Here is a 25,110-nt window from a genome sequence, read left to right as displayed (position 1 = left end):
GGAAGAGAGTTGGGATTGTTAGTGAATCGTGAAAGAGGGAGAGAGAAAGAGACCGAGAGAGATAGGGAGTGGGGGAAAATATCGCAAAAGAGAGGGAAAGAGGAAGAAACCATGAGAGATAAGGAGTGGGGGGAAAATATCGCAAGAGAGATAAAAGGGACATAGACCGAGAGAAAAAGAGAGGTACAAAAAAAAGAGAGAAAATCAGAAACGTGAGACAGAGAGAGGGAGAAAAATCGAGAGAGAAAGAGGAATAAGAAAGGGGGGGGGGAAAGAAGAAGAAAGGGGGAACTTATGAGTTGTTGCTACTGCTGCGGCTCTTTTCGAAGATCTGATCTGGCTATTAATTGCCATTACCGCCTTGCAAGTAAGCATCCAACCTGTTTCCTCATATTGGATCTTTACCCATTGTTCATGTTTCCCATAAGGTTTCTTTATGATTTCTTGACCCAATATTCCCTATACAATTTCTTACCCATTGTTCCCTTGATTTTCCCATATAATTTATTACCCATTGCTCTCTTGATTTTCCCATATAGTTTATTACCCATTATTCTCTTAATTTTCTCATATGATTTACTGCTCATTGTTCTCTTGATTCTCCCATAAGATTTACTATCCATTGTTCCCTTGACATTCCCATGAGAAAGAGATGTTTTCCTTTTTCTATGGGATGGTAAAAGAGATGGTTTATACATGTTTTGTTACACTCAAGCGAATCCACATGTAAACCAAATTCCTGTGACCATGAAAAGAGATGGTATGATTAATCTTAACCAGACCATAAATTTTATGTGATTCCCATTGTTCTCTTGGTTTACCCATATAATTCATTGCCTATCGTTTCCATTGGATTACCCAGACAAATTCTATGATTTCTTGCCCCATTGCTCTCCTGGTTTAACCCTAAAACTAAGTCGTTCTCCCATCCAAATTAGGGTTTCCACTAGAAATATCAGAAAGTTAAAAGAACTTTTGTGTAAAAGTAATAATTGTATTTGTGTAGATTGTGGTGCCCAATATCCAAATTTAGCATTGTGACTAATTCGAGTACTTGGAGTTTGGAGGGTTGAATTAACACGTTCACAAATTACCGTGAGTGTACACCATAGGGGTGTGGTATATTTGACTTGTGTATTGTGGAGTATTTGTCATTGGATGTCATAAGCTTATAGTGATTTGCATTGCATTTGTTGACATATGACGATTTAGTAGTGATAAAGTGTGCAATGTGATTGTGTAAGTAATGATGAAATCTGCGTCAGGTGATCGAAAAAGTGCTTTGGTTGCCTGATGTGATGTGTGATATGCTTGTATCATTGAAAGGTGCTAACATGTGCTTATTTGAATTGTGTGTGAGTGTGTGGCATATGTTTATAGGAGGTAATTGAAATTTAGAGACGAATATTTTTGTATGATTCATATTGTGATGTTGATCGTTACTTGGAGACTTCACTTGTGTTTTCTTTTCACATGTGTGTTTTATTTGGAGAGTGTGATTTTGAAAGGTGAAATAAAAGGAGATTTTGGGTGTCAATACACTGTCCCATACCAGCACCAGAGAGGTTGTGTATTCCGTGGAGCCACGGAAGCATACCCACCGTACACATGAGTTGCCGGTGGGATATGATAATAAAAGGAGACAATTGGAGATTGGCCGTCTTCCTCTCTTGTGTTATGGGCGATGGCAACCTGTTTCCCTCAGTGTCGGCTAAAGAATGATAAGAAAAAAGATGATTGTCTTTTTTTTTAAATGACAATGTTTTATTGAAAGTGTTATTTTTTAAAAACTAAAAATATTTGTTCTAACTATTGATTTTGGCTGATGGTTGTTCTGTGTTGTACTCTTATTATATTCTGTCTTACTGAGCTGTTTAGCTCACCCCATTTTTTAACATCATAGAGGATTGAGAGTTTGAGACAGAGATATGCTTTTGGAGGAGAGTTCAAGGGTGACTCGAAGATTTATTTTCATTACTCACTATTTTATTTCATTAGATGGATGTAATAGAGAGCATTTTGAGAGGTAAACTCTGATAGATTGGAATTTAAGATTTTTAGTTTGGACAAACTTTAGACTGCCACCAGTAGGAGTTTTTATGGGATTTAAGGCTATTGTTTAAATATATTGTGTTTGAGACTTGAATTTGATGAATTGTTTTGAATGATTCCGCATGATTTTAGCGATTGGTTGATCAACGCCTGACACCCGTGAGGGCTATACCTTTACCTGTATTTGGGTTTGGGTCGTGATAGGAAGTATATCCTAGATCTATTGTCTGAGACCGGGTTATTAGGGTGTCAGCCGTCAGATACACCTATAGAAGCTACTAAGAGGCTCATTGAAAAAGAGGGTGAACCGGTTAACAAAGGTCGCTATCAACAGCTGGTGGGAAAACTAATTTACCCCTCTCAAACACTACCAGACATAGTTATTGTCGTGAGTTTGGTAAAGTCAGTTCATGCATGAGCCTTATTCCATTCATATGGATGTTGTTCTTCATATCCTTCGTTATTTGAAGTCAGCACCGGGAAAAGGAATTCTTTTATCTCCTCATGGTCATGTGCAAGTTGAAGAGTATACCGATGCTGATTGGGCTGGATCTTCCGATAAAAAGTCCATATCTGGCTATTGCTCCTTTGTAAGTGGAAACCTTGTCACTTGGCGTAGCAAAAAGCAGAATGTGGTGGCAAAGTCTAGCGTTGAAGTAGAATTCTGTGCTATGGCGCAAGGAATCTGTGAGTTGTTGTGGCTTAGAGGTTTATTGCAAGATCTTGGTGCTCCTGTCCATTTCCCAATGATGTTGTATTGTGACAATAAGGTTGCTATTAGCATTGCCCACAATCCTATTCAGCATGATCGTACCAAGCATGTGGAGGTTAATAGGCACTTTATCAAGGAGAAGCAAGAAGAAGGCCTGATATGTGTTCCCTTTGTGAAGTCTGCTGATCAATTGGCTGATGTATTCACTAATAGGTTAAGTAGGAAAGTTTTTCATCCTATTTTAGTCAAGTTGGGCATGTCTGAGATTTATGCTTTGTTGTAATATGGAATATAAGTGTAGAATTGTCCTAGGGATTTTATGTTGTGTTGCCCTAAGGGCATTACTGTCTTTGTATTCCATTCTCATTATTATAAATAAAGGTGCGTTGTGTGTCATAGACACAAGTTACAATTCCCAAAGTCGTCATGGCATCAGAGCAGGAATTGACCTAGGGATTACCACCTCCGCCGCCTCTCTCTCCCCTCTTCCTCTTTCTCTTTCCCTTCTAGCGTCACCGAGAGGTAGGGAGCCGTGACTCCCTTTTTCCGCCACCCCTCGATGTTATTTTCTTTCACCGCCGAGGGCTTTACCCTCATGTTTTGTTGAACTCTAGCCCTTCTTCATGCACTAAAAGGTTGTGGTTCTTAGTTCTTGCAAAAAAATTTTAGATCTGTTAATGATCTAATTTTTCTCAGATCTGTGGTTGAGTTTTTTCCGCTATTTGCTATGATGTCTGATTCTTCGACTGCTACATCTACTTTGGAGGGACAAGTTCGTGGTTCTCCTGACGGTTTTCCCACCTTCCCTGTATGTGTTGTCTGATTAGATGGCAGGAGTTATTTGATGGTCCAGATCATGTTATGTCAACATCGATTCCCGCGGCTTTGTAGGTTATCTCACTGGCACAAAAGAGAAACCCCTCACTGCAGGTCCTGAAGAAGACAAGTGGAGTTCTTCCAACTCCCTAGTGATGTCTTATTTACATTCCAATATGATACCACAACTTGCTCGTGGTTTTCTTTTGGTTGACACTGCTGCAAAAATTTGGAAGGCTGCCCAGAGACTTATTCTCAGGTTGGGAATGATGCCCAAGTCTATGTATTACGCAAAAAACTTCATGAGACCAAGCAAAAGGAACCCAACCTTTCGCAATATTACTCTAAGTTGCGTAGTCTATGGTAGGAGTTAGATTTTTATGACACTTTCCATGCCTCTACACCTGAAGATGTGGTCAAGTTCAAGAAACACGAAGATAAATTCAGGGTGTATGATTTTCTTGTTGGGCTTAATGTAGAGTATGATCACCTACATGCCCAAGTTCTTAGCAGGGATCCATTCCCAACTCTAGAACAAGCCTATTCTCTTATTCAACTTGAGGATAGTCGTCACAATGCCATGTTGCCTCCTCCTTCTCTGGTCAGATCGGCTCTTCTGTTTGGTCCTCATGTCCAACCCAAGAGTGGGTCTTCTCATCCTAGTGCCAGGGAACCCATTAAGTGCGATTATTGAGGGAAAGAGAGACACACCAAGGAATTCTGTTGGAAGCTTCATGGGCGCCCTACTCCTACTTCTACCACGGGCCATGGACGTGAGAAACCTGCTGCCCATCATACTGAGACCATGGTACCTAATGCTCCTATAGGTGCTGCACCTTCTCCTCCGGATGAGCTTACCACACACCTGCACCATTTGGTCACAAAGTTGGACTCCATCACCGGCTCTACTTCTAACTTGGTACCTTCGGACTCTACTGCTCCAAGTATATCTTTTGCTGGTCTTTGCACATCTTGTCTTTCCAATTCCTGGATCCTTGACTCCGGTGCTTCCAATCACATGACCGGTAAGGCAAATTTCTTCTCCATATATTCCCCTTGTTCTGGTAAGGATAAAGTTCGCATTGCTGATGGTTCCCTTTCTTCTATTTCTAGGAAGGGGTCCATCACATGCTCTCCCACCTTATCTTTAAATTATGTTTTACATGTTCCTAATTTTACTACCAACCTTCTCTCCATTAGTCGTCTCACAACTGATCTTAATTGTAAGGTGACTTTTTTTTTCCTTCTCACTGCCTGTTTCAGGATCTAGTAACAGGGGAAACGATTGGATGTGGTAAAGCTGATGGTGGTCTCTATTTGCTTGATGTTGCTTCTCTTCATCACGCTCATCCCACTACTACTGATTCTGCTATTCCATCTGAGTTATTACTTTGGCATCGTCGTTTAGGGCACCCCCCTGTGGGCACTTTACTTTTGAGACATTTCGTAAGTTATTTTCTGGTTGTAATCTTTAAGATATTTTTTGTGATGCTTGTGTTTTGCCCAAGCAAACTCGTTCTTCCTACTCTAGTTTGAATTCTAGAAGTGATACACCTTTCATGTGAATTCATTCTGATGTGTGGGGCCCTGCCCATTGTTCTTCTCTTTATGGTTATAAACGATTTGTGTCTTTTATTGATTGTCACTCTCGTTGCAATTGGCTTTATTTGATGCATCATAAAAATGAGGTTTTTCAATGTTTTAAATCCTTTCACTCTTTTATTCGTACCCAATATAATACTCAAATTATAATTCTTCGTAGTGATAATGGTAGGGAGTATTTTGATGGAGCATTTTAGGCATATCTCACTTCTCAGGGCATCCTCCACCAAACCAACAGCGTAGACCCACCTGCTCAGAATGGGGTGGTTGAACGCAAGAATCGCCACATATTGGAGGTTGCTTGTGCCCTTCTCTTTGAAATGAATGTCCCATCACATTTCAGGAGTGAAGCTGCCATGACAGCTGCCTACTTAATCAACCGAATGCCTACCCGTGTTCTCCAATTTCACTCTCCCATTCAGGTCCTTCAAGGATCCACCTCCTTTATTATTCCACCCAAAGTTTTTGGGTGTGTTAGTTATGCCCGGAACTATCAGCATCCTAGTAAGTTAGAGCCACGAAGATTCAAATGGATTTTTGTTGGGTACTCTCCTACTCAAAAAGGCTACTGCTGCTATCATCCACCTTTCCGCCGTATGTATGTGACAATGGATGTTGTTTTTAATGAAGCTATCCCTTATTATGATGTGGCATCTCATCAAGGGGGTGATCTGGTTGATATGCCTGATATGCCTGTGTCTTACCTTCCCATGCCTTTGGTTCAGGGGGAGTCTTCTCTTCTAATTCAAAAGGAGACTCAGCCTATGCTTATTCCACCAGATATTCAAACATACACTCGTCAACGTTCTCGTCGTGGGATACAAATAGACAACTACCACAGTTGCACCAGATCCACCGGCTCCTCCTATATTGGATCCATCACCTCCAGGTAATATTGTTTCTCCATCCCCATCTCCTATTTCAGATCAATCCATAGATTTGCCCATTGCTATTCGTAAAGGGGTTAGAAGTTATACACAACACCCTCTTTCTCAGGTTGTGTCATATGAATCTCTCTCCCCTTTATATTGTGCCTTTGTTACTTCTCTATCCTCTGTTTCCCTTCCTAAAAACTGGCAAGATTCTCTTCAAGATCCCAAATGGAAGGCAACTATAATGGAGGAGATGCACGGCCTTGAGAAAAATGGCACCTGGGACATAGTTGTTCTTCCTCCCCATAAGCAAACCGTTAGTTGCAAGTGGGTATTTGCCGTCAAACAGAATTCAGATGGTATTGTGGATAGATATAAAGCCAGATTAGTTGTCAGGGGATTACCCAAACCTATGGTCTTGACTATCAAGAAACCTTTGCTCCTGTTGCAAAGATGAACACAATACGGGTAATCTTGCCATGTGCAGTCAATCTTGGTTGGGCGCTGCAACAGTTAGATGTGAAGAATGATTTTCTTCATGGGGAATTAGACGTCTACTTGGATATCCCTCCTAGATTTGCTACTCAGGAAACTCATGGGAAGGTAAGCAAGTTCAAACGTGCTCTATATGGCTTAAAACAATCTCCCAGAGCTTGGTACGGCAGATTTCACAGTGCTATGGTTAAGTTTGGTTACACCCAGAGTAATGCAGATCACACTCTCTTCATTAAGATGCCTGGAACCAAGATTGCCATTTTCATTGTTTATATGGACAATATAGTTGTCACAGGCAGTGATACTGAAGAAATTGCAAGATTGAAACTACATCTTGGCAAGGAAATTGAAATAAAGGATCTTGGTCCATTACGATATTTCCTTGGAAGTGAGGTTGCCCGTTCTACAAAAGGGGTATTTCTTTCTCAAAGAAAATACACCTTGGATTTATTGTCCGAGACTGGAATGTTAGGGTGTAAGCCAGCCGAGATCCCTCTTGAAGCCAATACTCGTCTCTCTAGTAAAACCGGCGACCCTGTGGACAAAGGAAAATATCAGAGGTTAGTTGGGAAGCTGATTTACCTTTCCTATACTTGGCCAAATATTGGGAGGCTGTGGTTTGTATCCTTCGATATTTAAAGGCTACTCCAGGCAATGGAATTTTATTTGCTCCCCATGATCATTTGCGAGTGGAGGCTTTTACTGACTCTGACTAGGCTAGTTCTCTTGATGATCGGCAGTCCACTTCTGGCTACTGCACTCTTGTTCGAGGTAATTTGGTCACTTGGTGAGAAGTAAGAAACAGACTATTGTTGCTCGATCTAGTGCTGAAGCTAAGTTTCGTGCAATGTCCCATGGAATTTGTGAATTGATGTGGCTCCAGGAATTGTTAAAAGACTTAGCTCTTCCTACTTCATTACCCATGCTACTCTACTATGACAACAAGTCTGCCATTAGCATTGCCCATAACCCTGTTCAACATGATCGTACTAAACACGTGGAGATTGATCATCACTTCATCAAAGAGAAGCTTGAACAGGGGTTGATTTGCAATCCCTTTGTTAAGTCTGGTGACCAGTTGGCCGATATCTTCACAAAGGGGTTAAGTAGCAAAGTGTTTTGTCCTCTTGTCTGCAAGTTGGGCATGTGTGATATCCATGCTCCAACTTGAGGGGGAGTGTTGTAACATGGGATATAAGGGTAGAATTGTCCAAGAGATTTTATGTTGTGTTGCCCTAGGGGCATTACAGTCTTTGTATTCCATTCTCATTATTATAAATAAAGGTGTGATGTGTCTCATAGACACATGTCACAATTCCCAAAGTCATCATGCTCCAACTTGAGGGGGAGTGTTAAAATAAGTACCGTAGGGGTGCTTTGGGTAATTCCCCCCCCCAACCGTCCCTAATTAATAGAGTCGGTGATGTGGGGGTAGTGATGTAATTTTTTCTTCCTTCTTTTATTATAAATAGATAGGCTTGGGTATTCATTAACACATCCAAGCATTGAGCTACAATTCTTCTCCTGTTAACACAAATATTGAAATGCTGAAAAATAGATGGGTATGCAGAGAAAATTTGACTGGCATGTTTTACCATGTCATGCTGATAATCTGTCGGATGTTGTAAAGGCATTGTAAAGCAGGGAAATGCATTGGAGTATGTGCATGGTTCTTGCATATGTGAGGTGCTTATTCTGATTATCATTTAGCATTTTATCACATGTTCAACTTTCATGTTTTCCTGCTCCCATTTTGTAGTCCCACAACTTTAACTTAGCATGTTGTTTATCCAGAGGGAGTGCTTAACATTATTATTCTGCTATGATTCCTCTATTATCATCAATACTACAGATTCTAATATCTCCATTATCTGTTCAGCTTTGACGAGGAAATGCTCTTGAAAGTTTGTGAGCTAGAGTTTTGTTAGTGGAGGATTCATCAACTGTGGACTGTTGCATCCTGGGCGCAGAAACTAGCAACTTGTGAATTGTCCCGGTGACCAATTAGTTCTACTAATATTTCCTTCTTTCACATGGCTCTCTAAACCATATAGCACCTTAGGGTTTAGGACTTCAGGTTCTCACGGTCCCAGCGTAATGCAGATCTGCTTCCCATGAATATATGGTTAAAGGCTGCTCCATTCATCAGGTATCTACATTTCAAATTTTCCAGAAAAAAAAAGAGGGGAGAGGGGAAAGGGAAAAGAGCAGTACGAAAAGCAGAGAGGAGGTAACAAACCCCAGCTATCTGATATACAGATCATTTTTTTTAACAGAATACAATCTATCTCCACACGAGATTAAAGTCATGGTTTAAGTTTTAAAGTCCATATAAATGGACACCATTAAAAAAAAGGGGCAAACCCAGTGCACGAGGCGGGAGCCACTGCGGCGTCTGGGGAGGGTCATAATGTACACAGCCTTGCCTCCGCTTCGCGAAGAGGCTGTTTCCAGAGACTTGAACCCATGAACACTTGGTCACAAAGGAGCAACCTTACCATTGCACCAAGGTCCACCCTCGGACACCATACTGAATTTAAATTTTCAAAAACATGCACAATTGTCTGTCCTTTCATTACTGGTCATGACAAGAAAGAATCACAATGCTTGAATGATGAAAGCCGAACCAACTATTAGACCATAATATCAAGATTCAAAACAAAACATGTATATAAAATAAATAAATTGAAAGAGAGCAAGAGAGAGACAGAGAGAGATCATCATTGGCATCAGTATGACCAAGCAAAACAATGTCTTAAATAGGGTTCAGACACTGAACATGTAAAATAGGCCAACTAATGAATACCTGTAGAAGAGCTCCCCTTCGTAATGGACCTTGTTTTGAACCAAAACCAGCTGCAACCAAAACCTGGCGCATTATCTCTGTCCATGTAAGAGAATTCAGAGAACTACTCCAGAACTGCACCACAAATTCTAGATGTTCTACCTGTCCAAATCCCCCCTCCCAAGAAAAAAATTCATGAGATTACAGATATTTAAGAAAGATTAAACATGTTTGATAGGTACGAAAGAGAATAAAACAATTCAAATAGGAATAAACTGCCCTAGTAAACCTCCGCAGCTCCCCCCCCCCCCTCTTTCTTCCTGCACCCCCCCCCCTTGGGCCCAGTGAGGGGGATATTCAAAAACACAACCAAGAGGAGAAAGGAAATGGTCAAATTAACACACGACACTACAAGGATACATCCAAAGGGGCCAAACTAAATCAGTGCTACACAAGAAATAATAAGACAGACCACTAAAATAGGAGTCACTAGATTGCGCAAGATTCTAAAAGTCAGGACTATTACTCTTGGTGCTATCTCCTCCAGGATAGATAATGGTTCCTCTACTTCGCTCTGGATTGATGATGGTTCCTCTACTTCACTTTGGCTTGACAATTGGCATCCATTGAGTGTCCTTTCCTCAGTAGTGGGTGCAAGAGCTATCTACTCCTCAGGCATTTGTAGGGACTCCCTAGTTGCTACCAGCATCTCCAACGGTCATTGCCCCCCCCCCCCCCTCGCTCTCCTCTCCCCCTTTGTCAGCAATTTGGAATATCTTGCCTCCCCACCCTTCTGGTCTGAGTGGTAGGGGCGACAGTGTTGTCTGGCTCCAATCTTCTACAGGTATACTCAGCTCCTCCTCAGCTTGGGTTTTTGTCAAATCTCTAGGTTCGTTAGCCCCTTGGCGCAAGCTTGTATGGTTCAAAGGCCATATCCCCCGCCACAGCTTCACTGTTTGGCACACACTATCAAATTGCCTCCCTATGCAGTCCTTCCTCATCCACCGCCAGATTCTAGTCTCTCCCTCTTGTTGTTTATGCTGGAATAGTACTGAAGATGTTGATCACCTATTCTTCTCTTGCCCCTTCTCCTCAACTGTCTGGAAGAGAGACCTAAGTAATTGTTGAACTTGACCAAGCAATAGAAGAATCTTCCCCTTTGAGAGAGAACGGATTTAAATGGATATGACCTTTGCAGGGAAGTCCGTATGTGATATCATCGGAAAACTTGCCTTTGGGGTGACCATTAACCACATTTGGATGGAACGTAATCTTCGCAGATGGACCACCAACTCCCAATCGGAATTCCATCTACTTTGATGTTAGTTCTAAGATCTCCCGTCTCCCTCATCTTAATGTAAGAGATTCCCCAAGGTACAGAATCATTGTTGTCTCCTGGGGTCTTGAATCTTGATGCAGAATCATCACCAAACTGAGCTTTTTTGCTTAGGAATAAGTCTAGGGTTGGGTTATATATAGGTGGGCCTTTGATTCCATGGGTTTTCTATGTAATAGGCCACTTTTATGGGCCCAAAATATGGGTAAATAGGTTGCATACGGGGTTAGCTGTTTTAGTTTCATACTATTTTATTTTGGGGTTTTTGTTCTCAAATTGAACTAGTTCAACCAGTGGTTCAATTTATGTGACTTTCGTAGTTTTCTTTTAAGTGTTTAGTTGGGCTGGATTAGGACCCTGTTTTTAATCTATTTCAGTTTTCTAGTCAGTTTAGGTTACCTAATAGAGTAATAGGTTAAAGATTGGGTTACGCCTTTCCTTTTTAGTGGAGGAGTCTATTTTTGAGTTTTTTATATAAGGTTATAAAGGAGGCGAGTATTGGACACGAATTTTGATTAATGAAAAGCTTTCTGCTGCTCTTCTTCTCCATTGAAGATTTTTGTCTTGTGTTTGATCAAGGCTGGTGGGATTGGTGTTTAATCCAATCAACACCTACTAGTGTGAAGCCAGGGTGGTTTGTTCAAACTCTTGTTCTCCATTGCTGCTATGTTCAAGTTCTGATTTTTATTCAAGGAATTTCAATCAAACAAGCTGCTGCCCAAGTACTTCTTCAACAAAAGTAAGTTTGAATCATTCCTAACCCTAGCCATTCTTCTTCTAATCCCCTAAACAACCAAACCGTAGAATTCCCCTTTTGTTTTCAATTTTCCCAAGACCTAAATCCATCAAACCTAACCAGCCATTAAAACCCTCCCATATTTGGACTGAATTCTCCCCTCACCCATTGGGAAACTTGATCTAGGTCTGGTTCACTTTTGACCACTCTAAACTTTATATTCCATCTTCTTCCTCTTTTCAAAAACCCAAAACCCCAACTCTAACCTTGCTGCCAATTCATTCCAGCATACTTCCCTTCATTAAAAACTAAAGTATCCTTTATTGGAAGACTCCCCTACATCAACTTAGCCTAACTCTACCATTAAAGCCTAACCCTAATTTGAACAAAATACCTAAGTTTGACCTACCCGAATTACTGTTCATAGCAGATCCTGGTTATCTGGCTTCTAGTTGGTCTCCACCAATCTAGAACTACATTAGGTCTTCCCTCTCTATTCTGCAGCCCATTGCCCCTCTCCTTTAAGGGTGGATGCATCCTTGTCTGGCTTGTTTGCCTTAGTTCATTCTCTTTCTCCTTCCCCTCCTTGGGGGTCCCTTGTATTCTCTCCCTCTTTGGTAATGAATTCTTCATTCACCCAAAGAAAAAACTCCCATCTCCACCAAATATAAGCAGATTGTTGGAGCAGAGATTAAAAAGAAGACAAAAAATATATATAGCAGCAGAGAGAGAAACCCAATTCAAAAACCAAATTCTGTGCTTTTACAGCTTTAAACTGTTTCTACAGAGGAATAAGCAAAAGACGCCTAATAAAACTGGAAAACCTGTTTAGACACAAGTAACAACTGCTAATCAAACCTGAGACTCAAAACAACTTTCAACAAACCCCACTTGACCAATATGACTTCTCTTTAAAGCATGGTTCCAAATTTCGACATAATTTCAACAAAATGTCAAAATTTCAGAAAAATGTTCAGGATTTGAAAAGGGTCAAAACGAAATAACTAACAAAATTTACACGCAAAATTTCACCAAAATACTTTAGTTTCGGCAAGGGTTGAAATTCAAACTTTTAACCTAGCTTTGAAGTACCTTACTTGCCCACTAATGGCCAAGCAAAATGGCCCAATTACAACCTAAAGACAAAACTTAAGCCCAAGTTAAAGTTACTTCTTTGGGGGTATATAGCTGTACAATTTTGGATAGGGGATCAAGTGGAAGCATGCACATATGGATCACCATATGAACCATAGAGAGTGGCATGCAGACCTAAATACTCAAACTTCAGTCTATTCCATGGTGAGGCAACACTGATGCCAATTCACACAAGGGTGATTAGCTCTAAAGCTAATGACTCGAATAAAGGAATATAACAATGAAATAAGAAGAGACTCCCTAATAACTAATTACAATTCTGAAACTTGCACATCTTTCCTTTTTTCGCAGGAAAATCCCAGTGTCTTCTATTAGGCAATTGGCCAATGCTCCCATAACCCCCCCCCCCCAAAAGTCATTATACTCTATAAATTATATCAATCGGATTAACTGTAGTTTAAAACCCCAATACAATTATATTTCAAGCCCACGTCCTAGTCCATATATTAACCACCCATTTCCTAAAGACCAAATAATTAAGTTTCTGTTTGCTTTATTCTTGTTTTGTTTCAAATCTCAAAGCTTGCAATTTGATGAGAAAGCATGTCCTACAACAGAGATCTAACAGAGAATCGGCATCTGGAGATTGTTTTGATTGGTACAGAATTCTAACATAAAAACCAGAAAAATAGGTGACGATGGACGTGGACCCAGTTAAAAGCAAGGCCATACAAATTAATCATTAAGAAATGATGGGAGCTGGCATGGTCACAAACTCTTTTATTAAACAATCATGTTCTTAAAGCTTACCGAGTGAAGAAGCACAAGAAACCGGCAGTCTTTGTTCATTCGGCGAAGAAATCCATTATTAAGCTCTGTTTCAACATCTGACAGAAGAAGCTTGAGAAGAGCCACATGAACTTTTCCAAGCAACAACAAGTCCTGACAACCAGTTTTAGAGAAAGAATAAATTAAGGACACGGAAAATGCAAATACACCCAAATATAGCATATGAAGAAAATTTCCTCCCAATATAATAGTAGGTTAAGAAAACTAAGACAGAGTTCCAATATATGACTAAATTGATATGAGGAATGACCTTGTCATGAAATGCCTGAGCAAACTCATCAAGAGTAAAGGGGCATAAGCCCATATCTGCAGCATAAGTATACAAGAAACGGAAGACCTGCAAGGAAAGTTTTTAATTCAGGGGGAAAAAGCATTTGAATAAGATTCACAATCATCATGACATGTAGGCTCAAGATTCAGCTAAAGTCAAATCCTAAAGCTACAAAGAAGAAAGATTACAACATGGGAATAACTGTAATAAGTAATATACTTTTTCTGCACAGTTAAACAAGAAATTAATTTAGAGGTAAATCAGGTAACATAGGATGTCCACCTCGAAAAGAGAGAATGGCAAGCCCTCTATACTGTCAAGACCCAGGTATACATAGGTATAAAAAGTTGATCCTGTTAGTGAATCATATTCCCCAATAAATATCACACCTCCTTTGCAAATGCCAGTAGTTAATAGTCAAACCTCATGCATTTGGTAGTGTTTGGAGTAATTACAGAGTTGGATGTAATTAAGAGGGAATTCTCAAGGAACAGGCGTATTGTTGTCTCCTAGGATTACATGTTTCTTTCTCTCAGCCTTCAGGCCCTCCTTCTTAGGGCTTGGCTTTTGAGTATTGTTTCCCCCCCACCCCCACTTTTGGGGTTTTTAGTAATGAAATTATTCATCAAAAAAAAAAGAGGGAATTCTCAGTCACTCTGTAACTGGCATGAACGTATTAAAAAATTAATGACATTAAAGGAATCTAATTCAAAACCAATAAATGAAAATGATATTTATATTCAATCTTAGTTCATGTATGGATTTTAACATGTTTTAGACCTAAGTAACAACAGGAGAAAGCAATTGGGGAATGAACCTAAAACCACCTTGGTCCTAGTGAATTAATGCGCAAGAAGAATTAAAATAGAGGGGATTAAGAAAGCAGATTAAAAGTGGAGGACCACAAGGCCATCTCTAAGTTTGAGCCCACCACGCCTGAAGTTGATGCATCAATAACTGGCGAGCAGAAATCCCTCTTTTCAAACTGCCCCTGAATCTAGCTACCGCAAGCACGGAATTTTTTTCCCAATGGTGTTGAAAGGTTCAGAACCCTGCTCTGCACCCCACACGGTTATTCATCAAAGGCACTTTCCACAAGCTCCCTAGGCCGACATTGTGTAAAATCTATCTGATGGGGTAAGCTAAGCTGAAGTAACAAACACTACCAAACCTATGAGAAACCAAAATCGCAGCCGAACAGAAAACTAAGAATATAGGCAGAAACTAAATCGAATCAGAACTAGCAAACCATGTATCCGATGGGACTGAAACTAATACAGAATGGAGGTCCTAATAGGGTGAGTATATGGTTAAAATATCAAAGAAAGATGATGGTTAAGATAAAAAGTAAGAAAAGAAATTAGAAACTAAAGAGATAATTAGAAATTTGAAGAAAATTAGAACTCACAAATGGCTGATTGGATGAACAACAGCCTTGGGTCGAATGTAGAGGAGTAGAGCAACATATTAAAAGTTGGAGACCATCTGACCATGGTTTAGGGAGATATGCATATCTGAAGTCCTGTTGTACAGAATGGGCAAAACTGGAAGTCGCATGACAGTAAGCTTTGAAGAAATCTTGCAGAATGTAAAGGAAAGTAAAAGCAACAAAGGAACTAAGAAAAGAAACTAAACAAAAGGTTAGAAGTCAATATTAGAGGCTGCAGTTGAAGGTATATGGTTACTGGAACTTCTGCAGAATGGTGAGAGAGGAGAAGAAAAAGGAGATGAAGATGAAAAAGCGAATAAGAATGATATGACCAAAGGCTTCACCACTTATGGCCTACAGTTGGGCTTCACCACCCTCCCTCCAATGCTTCACCACCTTGGCAGCTGCAACTGAATCACTGCAGTACACATACTCACACGAGAGCACAAATTGTCTAGAGCCAAAATCGTTGGCAGCTTGCCCATCTCTCCTTTATTTATAACTTCTAATGGCCTGCTTACAATAATAGAAACTCTCCTTGCTACTGCACTGCCAAATAAACTTTTAACTCTAGAATAGAAACTAGGATGGTATCCTTCTAGAGTATCCATTGCTATAATGCTATTACATGCAAAATGGAAAGTAAAAAAATTTAAAAACTTCTACTCGGAATCTATCTTAACCACCAAGTAACTCATTACATGGAATTAGAAACTAAAAAAATAGAAACAACTAGAATATATTCTCAGCTCCCAAATCTCCAATCCACATACGCTAACTTCATGGGGCCCACCAAGCCATGCGCAAGCTTGGGCTAATGCTAGCCCAGTCAAGGGCTAGGACCAGGACCAGAACCAGAACCAGAAATGTAGCCAGGCTTATGGACCAGGTTCCGGCCTAGGACCTTAAGAGGATCCTGCTGCTATCTTATGCCTATTTGTATACACCTTTATTGCATCACTATCTGGTCGACTGAAGCAGGGATTACAATTCATTGCCTTGCCATCTCTAGTTGAGATTCCCATTCCAATTTCATGCTCAAAGATGAAAGAAACTGTGTTAAGTTATTTGACGCTTCAATACAAGAGAACTGATGTGGCTTAAAGGTTCCAACTGAAATATGCCCACAGAAACCAGGCTCTAACAGCATAGGCCCATATCTGTTGGCCCAAAAAGCATAGGCCCATATTTGTTGGTTTTCATGGATGAAATTAGGCCCAAGCTTAAGACCAATATTGAGTCAGACCTAAGATCAACTCTAGCCTGTGTGTGTAAGCAATCTTAGGAGTATGATTTTTTTAATGAAATTAATGCAATAAATTAAAACATAAAATGTACATTAACATTAAGAAAATTTGAGTAACTCTTAGCGGTTCTGGCCTTTAGGAGTATGTTAGTTGTAAATAAAGGAGGCCCTATTGTCAAAGGGGAGGCTCCATTGTCAACGGGAGGCTCCCTTGTCAAAATTAGGTAAAGGTTTGGTGGGAGTTGAGTCAATGTTTGGTAGCTGGTAGGTGGAAGTTAGGCACATGTTTTGTGGGTTTGTTATGTTTTGCTAACCTATATAAGATGTAAGAGCCATAGAGCTCAACACACAAGAATTTCACGAATGAAGAATGCTTTGGTTTAGTACCATTGAGCTGTGAGAGACAGAATGAGGTGAGATACCTTGTGGTTAGTGAGAGACTTACCAAGGCCATAGGTGAGAGGCCTTGGTAATATCCCCTTATTCTTTTCCCTTCTCTTTTACCTACTCTTCTACCCTGTTTCTGTCAAGAACTTACAATCTGTGCTTTTAGTAGTCGTAATTATTTTAAACTCTACTCCATTGAAGGCTCAAAGGAGGCTGCTAGTAGAAGGCTAACTTCTATCACTCATAACGTTTCTGTCCAGCAAGTCAGAACACTCTTTTCCAGCAGGGCAGATAGTCTCTACTTGAAGGAGGACACCTTGCTGGAATGGGGTACTAAGGCTTTCTGTTTTATTTTCAGTTGTGGTTTCCCCTGCCTATATACAGGCCCTTTGACCAGCAGATCGATCCACCTAACCAGCAGGTTGAGTTGTCTTTTTTCCTCTTAATTCTGGTCCAACCTAGCCCTGTGATTCTGGTTTCTACTTGGAATCCTAGTATCTATCGGTGACTTAGGATACCATCATTTTAGTATCAAAGCCAACTGTTCGAGATGATGTAGCATATGTCCAACAATATGCAAACAATATCTGAAGAGGTAGTTGCCCTAAGGCAGCGTGCGGGTACTCTCTCACACACCAGCACCCGAAGCTAATGACGAATTGAGTTTGGGTGAGAGAGAACCACAAAGATTACCAATTCCACAACCCCCATTGGAAGATGCATTTTGCAGCTTTCTTACTACTAGTGGTGCTAACAGAATTAATGATGACTTCCAACGAGTAAGGTTTGGTTGAAAGAATACGGAGGGAATTTAGATCCCCAAGTATTCCAAGACTAGCTGAATTGTTTGGAGGACTATTTTGATTGGTTTCATTTGACAGTGGCTCGAAATATACGACTTGCTCAGGCCAAGTTAGTAGGACCAGCAAGAGAATGGTGGGACCATCATGAACGGCAGATGCAAATATGAGGAACAACCATCACTACATGGGCTGAGATGAAGAGAGATTTGACAAGCAAATACATGCCTACTAATTACAAAGCTCGTTTGAATGAAAAGCTCAACACTTTCCGTCAAGAAAGCTTGTCCTTGGAAGATTATATGGAGCACTTTGATGCTCTTATTGCATGCCCGGACCGAAGATGACACACAGCTGGTGTCGAGGTTCAAATTTGGTTTGAATCTTGAGATACGTAAAAAACTGAATGTACATGACATTTATGACTTGCAGGATTGCTTCCAGAAGGCGTTTCAAGCTGAGGAAAATGTGAGCTCCCCCACTAAGGTTCACATCTCAAGCCAGGGAGTACCGGAGGAATCCTACAGCTACTAGACCACCTGTTCAGCAGTCATACACCTCCTACTACTGAGTACTGATAAGGGCAAGGCCCCTATGGATGGCAGCGGCGAGACGAAATGTTATCATTGTCAACAATATGGGCACTTTGCAAATTTCCCAAAGAAACAAAGAAGTACCAACGCTGTTGTGACCACTTATAAGACTAAGAAAGAGACCCAATGTTATGATGGATTTCCACCCGATGAAGAAGAGCCACTAGACGATGATATCGATGACACGGAAGAGACCTATGGGGTCAACGTGGTGAGTTGTATTTTGGTAGCTGAAACAAAAGGGGAGGATCGGCGACGTAATTGTATCTTATCCACTCAGATGAACAGCAGGCATAAAGTGGCTCAAGTGATCGAGAACAGCGGAGCGGTAGCTGTGTCAATGTGGTGTCAAATGCCTTTGTCAAAAAGGCCAGCCTTCAGACCAAGAAGCATCCACAAGCTTACCGTGTCTCTTTTCTTAATGAAAACACCCTTGAGGTTGACCAACGGTGTTCAGTACCACTCAAGTTGGGAGAATTTGAGGAGTTAGTTTAGTGCAATGTTATTCCCATGCAATTGATAGATGTGTTGCTGGGACAACCTTGGCTTTTCGATAATGATGTCTTGATGGGCTGAACCAAGAATCAATGTATCTTCACGTTTCACGAGAAGCCAATGATCTTCACCCTTATCAATATTTCAGCTAAGAGAGCAAAACAGAAAGTCAAAACCAGCAGCTATAAGAAGGTGATGAAGCCACAAGACAAAGGGCAGTCTAGAGGCAGCAAAACGGTGCTGGCATTAGCCCACAAGCAGTTTGTTGAAACCAGCAAGGAGTTGGGTCTTATATGACCTATTGTCACACAAGAAGTGGCCCCACAACCTGAGATCAAGCTTTCCAAACCTATACAATAGCTGATTTCTGATTTCTCAAATTTGGTACTTGACGATTTACTGGATGAGTTACCACCAATGCGTGATATTCAGCACTCAATGGACTTGAGTAGTAGTTGATGACAGGCTTACGAATAGAATAACTTTCCCAATCAAAGCCTCACCTAGAAAGTTTAATGAATCGAATAGTTGGAGTAGATGGGAGCAATTGAATGGAAGACATTGAATTGCCAACCTTTGCACGGTAACTGCATCCATTCATTTTCACACTTCAAGTTCACCTCTTGTCCTTTCATGGGGATTGCTTTTGAGGCCTTATTTAGCTTCGCAAACACTTAGGCTCTGCTTCCACTTCCGTGTGGTGACTTCCTCAATGAAAGCAGCTGTCTTCCAATAACCCTTTGGTTTGGCGCCATTCTATTTCCCTTTGTATATGGGATCAACTCATAATGAACCATGCCATACCCAGTTCAATGCTGCCCAACCTGCCAGCTTATCGTCTTAGTCCTACTAAGCATGCCGAGCTAAAACAGCAAGTCGACAACTTGTTGAGAAAAGGGTTTATACAACAAAGCTCGAGTCGATGTACAGTTCCTGCCATGCTCACTCCAAAGAAGGATGGTACATTGGCGGTTGTGTATCGATAGCAGAGCCATCAATAAAATCACCATCAAGTACCGGTTTCCCATTCCTCGATTGGATGATATGCTTGACATGTTGTCTGGTGCTAGGGTCTTTTCCAAAATAGACCTCAAGAGTGGCTATCACCAACTACGTATTTGGCCAGGAGACGAATGGAAGACAGCATTCAAAATAAAAGATGGATTGTTCGAGTGGAGGGTTATGCCATTCATCTTAACCAATGCACCTAATACCTTTATGTGTATGATGACATAGGTACTCTGCCCTTTCATTGGCTGTTTTCTTGTTTACTTTAACGACATTCTGATCTAAAGCAAGCAACAAGACGATCATGTGGATCACTTGTGACAAGTCTTGGCCTTTTGGGGGTACTTCGAGCTGAAAAGCTCTATATCAACCTCAAGAAGTGTTCCTTCATGCTACCACGGGTTGTGTTCCTTGGACTCATTGTAACATCAAAGGGAGATGAAGCTAATCCAAAAAAAATACAAAGCATACTTGATTGGCCTACCGCCTACACCAAGGACCCTTACAGAGACTCATAGTTTCCATGGCCTCACTTCATTCTAATGGAGGTTTATTTAGAATTTCAATGCCATCATGGCCCAGATCACAAATTGCCTGAAGTAGACGAAAAACAAATTCAAATGGACCCCCATGGAAAACAAGGCCTTTGCATTGATCAAGAGGAAGATGATAGAGGGCCCCGTGTTGCAACTTCCCGACTTTGACCAAGTGTTTGAGGTTGCAACTGATGCCTCACACGTTGGTATTGGAGGAGAGCTTATGCAAAGAATTCATCATATAGCCTTCTATAGTGAGAAGCTTAATGAAGTCAAGAGACGCTACACCACCAACAAACTTGAACTTTATGATGTAGTTTAGGTTTTGAAGCATTGGAGGCATTACCTTATTGGTTAGGAGTTTATTCTATATACTGACCACGAGGCCCCTAGACACTTGCACTCTGCCACTCTCAGAAGGCCTTTAGCCATCGACATGCCAGGTTGGTGGCATACCTCCAGGGGTTCATTTTTGCACTGAAGTATACGGCAGGAAAGGAGAACATTGTAGTTGATGCCTTAAACCGTAAAGTGTTGACTATACATACCTTTTCAGCCCATGCCATTAGTATCGATCACACTCAAGACGAATATGCTTCGGATAAGGAATTCTCACATATTTTTCACGAATTCCAGTCAAGGTACTAAAACTCGGGTCTCGGCCCTTGGAAAAACCGAGTCGAGATCTCGCCAAGTTGGTGCTTTTTTTTTTTCCGACTCGAAGCCTCAATCGGTGGGTTTTAGACCTAGTTTAGGTCTAAAGCTTGGTATTCAGCCTATTTTAGGCCATTTAAACACAATGGCACTATCAGATTTTGCAAAAAACAAAGTCCAAATATGAGTTTCAATTCAGACCATAGGTTGGTAGGCGATGGCGTACTAAAATACCCTACTCTACACATAATTTAGTAATAGAAAGCAAGCAAAACAATCAATTAATAGTTGAACAACTTAAATAAAAATTAGAAATGTTAAAATGATACATCAAACTGTTTAACAGTGTTACAACTATCATCACATAAAATGAATTTGAATCAAGTATTCAGTCCCCGCTAGTGTCACATAGTCTTCCCATGACAAAGTGCTGTTGTAATGTTGCATATCCACAACAAGCATATAAGAGTTCTGTCAAGTTAGGCAAGTAAATACATAATAGATGGGTCATTTCCATGGGTCAACCCGAGATCTCGACCCAAGATCCGAGATCTCGCCGAGATATGTCAAGCTCTGTCAAGTTAGGTAAGTAAATGCATAGTAGATGGGTCATTTCCATGGGTGAGTTCTGTCGATTAGGTAAGTAAATGCATAGTAGATGGGTCCTTTCCATGGGTCAACCCGAGATCCGAGATCTCACCGAGATCTTGTATTATTTTGTATCGTATCCCATCTAGTCTCGATTTCTCAAAAAAACCGATAAACTCACCGAGATCTCACGAGTTCTCGAACTATGATTACAGTAAGGTAGACGACATTCACGATATTCTGTCCATGATGTTATCTCTTCCTTGGGTCCTGATTGTGCATTTTGGAGTCTTCTTTACGTCATCACCTTATACGAGAACTGAATGTTGGAGAATCGGGTGGTCATTTTTGCAAACATAAGACTCTTCTACAAGTCTCAGATCGATATTATTGGTCACACATCTCCGGAGATAGAGGGCGGACCTTGGTGCAACGGTAAGGTTGCTCCATTGTGACCAAGTAGTCATGGTTGAGTTTGGAAATAGCCTCTTTGTGAAAGAAGGGGTAAGGCTTTATACATTATGACCCACCCCAAACCCCGTAGTGGCAGGAGCCTCGTGTACTGGGTATGCCCTCTCAAATCTCCTGAGACATCGACCACGTAATAAAAAGGTATCGTGTATGTCTACTTGCCAAAGGGACGAGGCAAAACACGGGCTTGTTCTCTCCTTTGCTCGTTCCGTACATACCTTGAATCCATATTAGTATGGACTTCATACTTGGATTACCTACCACAAGGGAGAAATATGATTCTATTTTTGTGGTGGTTGACTGCTTCTCTAAGATGGCGCATATTATACCATGTCAGCGGATGTATGCTGCTTCACACATTGCTACTCTCTTTTTCAAGGAAGTAGTACGACTGCATGGCTTACCGGAGTCCATTGTTTCTGATTGTGACGTCAAGTTCATGAGTTATTTATGGAAGACCTTGTGGATGAGGACTAATACAAAATTGCAATTCTCTACGGCCTTTAAACCTCAGGCTGATGGGCAAACCGAGGTGGTTAATCGAAGCTTGGGTAACTTGTTACGGTGCCTTGTTCGCTATTATGAAAAGAAGTGTCCATCAACACTAGATGTAGTCGAGTTTGCCTACAACAGCTCCGTCAACAGGATGACAGGTTATACTCGCTTTGAAATTGTATTTGGAATTCAGCACAAACGAACCATCGACCTTATCCCTCTCCCATCTAAGGCACAAGTTAGTATTGCAGCTGACGATTACTTACGCCATATTCCCGAGGTACAAGCAGATGTGCATAGATGGATCACCCTCAGTAATGATGCCTATAAGGCGGCTGTTGACCGTCGTCGCCGACATGTTGAGTTTCAGCCCAAAGACATGGTGTTGGTTCATATTGTCCCGGAAAGATTTGCTCCACAAGCCAAACCAAAATTTTCAGAAAATGGGCCCCTACAAAGTGTTCAAGAAAATAGGTCCCAACGCCTATATATTTGACCTTTCACTAGATTTGGCCATTAGCAAAGTCTTCAATGTGGTCGATCTTACTCTCTACTTAGACCATCATTCCAATGACGGAGATACTGAACATGCTTTAAGGATGCCTCAACTTCCTACTACAGTTGAAGACAAGATTGAGATGTGGTAGATGACAAAAGTATACCATGACACGAAAAGGGGTGGTTATCATTCTTTCCTTGTCAAGTAAAAGGGTCGACCCATGCATTTGTCAGAGACGAATGAAATCAAGCCGAGGAGAATTGATGTGGAACAAAGGTTCCAACTGAAATATGCTTGCAGGAACAAGGCCTAAACAGCATAGAACCACATGGTGGAAGTTAGGCACAATTCCACCAATATTGGGCCAGACCTAAGCCCAATTCTTGTCTATGTAAGGAATCTTTAGGAGTATGTCAGTTGTAAATAAAGGAAGGGCTCCATTGCCAAAGGGAGGCTCCCTTGTCAAAATTAGGTAAAGGTTTGGTGGGAGTTAAGTCAATGTATGGTAGCAGGATGGTGGAAGTTAGGCACATATTTTGTTGGTGTGTTATGTTTTGCTAACCTATATAAGATGTAAGAGCCATAGAGCTCAACACACAAGAATTTCGCGAATGAAGAATGCTTTGGTTTAGTACCATTGAGCTGTGAGAGACAGTATGAGGTGAGATACCTTGTGGTTAGTGAGAGACTGACCAAGTTCATAGGTGAGAGGCCTTGATCATATCCCCTTATTCTTTTCCCCTCTCTTTTTTTTTTTGGTAAATGAATATATTACCGAACCCCAAGAGGGGGAAGGGAAAGGGAACCAATATACAAGAGAAACCAATATACAAGAGAAAAGGAAAACAGGGGGCAGCCAGCCAGCCTACGTAGAGGAGGGAGGCCTCAATAGGACAATATCAAGCCCCTAAAAAGTCAAAATATGCCTGTTTCTAGCGTTGTCCTTACAGTGTCTCTGACGGATACAGCTAAGCTAGGAAGATACATCAGAGGAGATGGCTTTCCAAATCATGTTGAAGGATCTAGATTTGGAAGTCCATCTCCTAATATTCCTTTCCAACCAGATATGGTGAATCGCAGCGCCAAAAACAAGCTTCCCAGTTGTGTCACATATTGAGTTCCCTGGAAAGTTCTTGAGCAACCAAAGCCATTCCCGGTCAAAACTTCGGGCCGTTTTATGTCAAGGCCAGATAGAAGATAAGGCCTTGTTCCAGATGGAGGAGGTGAAGGGGCAATCAAAGAAGAGATGGGTGATGTCTTCTCGGCCAATCCAACAAAGGTTACAAAAGGGGGGGCCTGGGATGGTGCGGTGGATGAGGAAGGCTTGAGTAGGCAAACAAAGTCCGAGGGCTCTCCAAACAGTAAGGCTGTGACGGGGTATGTGGCCAGTGAACCAGACTAGGTTGTGCCAGGGAACAGGAGGGCTAGGGACTCTAAAGAGGTTCCAGGCAGAGGAGGAGGTAAATCGGCCATTGGGGGAGGGGAGCCAGATAACCCGATCCACATGGTAGGGAGTGTTGGACAGGAGGGGGGGAAGGGTTGCCCAGATCTGAGAGGTGATGGTTGGATTAAGGGAAGGAGGAGGAGACCAAGAACCAGCGGTGAGGGCGGAGACCTTGGCATTCTTTGGGAGGCTAGAGGAATAGATTGCTCTGGGGCCAAGCAAGTTGTAAAGGATTCCCAGAGGGTGCCAGGGGTCAAGCCAGAGGGAGGTAGAGGTGCCATCAGCAATGGAGAAGGAGATACCCTGGAGGGCAAGGGGACGGAGAGAGAGAATCTTACGCCAGATCCAAGAGGAATTAGCAGGGGTTTTGACTGTCCAAATGGAATCAGACTTCAGGAGATAAGATTGGACCCAGGAAACCCAGATAGAATCCTGGTGGGAAGAGATTTTCCAGAGGAGTTTGAGAATGCCAGCTGTGTTTGAATCACAAATGCGACGAAGGCCCAGACCGCCCTCCGATTTAGGAAGACAAATGGATTTCCAACTAGCCGGGTGAAGAAATCTGGGGGTGTCTTTCCCTTTCCAGAGGAAAGCACATAAGGTGCGCTCAATGGCCCTTATGGTAGAATTGGGGATTATGAAGATACCGATCCAGTACATGTAAGAGGCTTGGAGGACCGAACGAATACATTCGAGTCTTCCAGCATAGGAGAGGAGCTTGCCTTTCCAAAGCTGGAGGCGCTTGCGAATGTTATCGAGCATAGGAGTGCAATGGTGGCTAGAGAGCCTAGTAGTGATCAAGGTAAGGCCTAGGTAGATGACAGGAAGGGTGCCAATGAGCTAA

At 41.5% G+C, this 25,110-nt stretch overlaps 1 protein-coding gene across 4 annotated transcripts in view; it reads right to left on the bottom strand.

Moving 5' to 3' along the window:
• Nucleotides 1-25,110, bottom strand: part of LOC122655645 (homeobox-DDT domain protein RLT3) — a 64,071-nt gene that overhangs the window by 9,957 nt on the left and 29,004 nt on the right. For all 4 annotated transcript variants that reach the window (XM_043849903.1, XM_043849899.1, XM_043849900.1 and 1 more), the window contains exons 9-11: nt 13,601-13,687; nt 13,312-13,443; nt 9,356-9,496 (exon numbers count right to left, since the gene is read on the bottom strand). In XM_043849903.1, coding sequence (XP_043705838.1) covers nt 9,356-9,496; nt 13,312-13,443; nt 13,601-13,687 — 360 coding nt within the window. The remainder of the gene's footprint in view (nt 1-9,355; nt 9,497-13,311; nt 13,444-13,600; nt 13,688-25,110) is intronic.

Source organism: Telopea speciosissima, chromosome 3, assembly GCF_018873765.1.
Source record: "Telopea speciosissima isolate NSW1024214 ecotype Mountain lineage chromosome 3, Tspe_v1, whole genome shotgun sequence".
Classification (NCBI taxonomy): Eukaryota; Viridiplantae; Streptophyta; class Magnoliopsida; order Proteales; family Proteaceae; genus Telopea; species Telopea speciosissima.
Note: the sequence above shows the minus strand (reverse complement) of the source record. Positions and strands in the feature narration are given on the sequence as shown.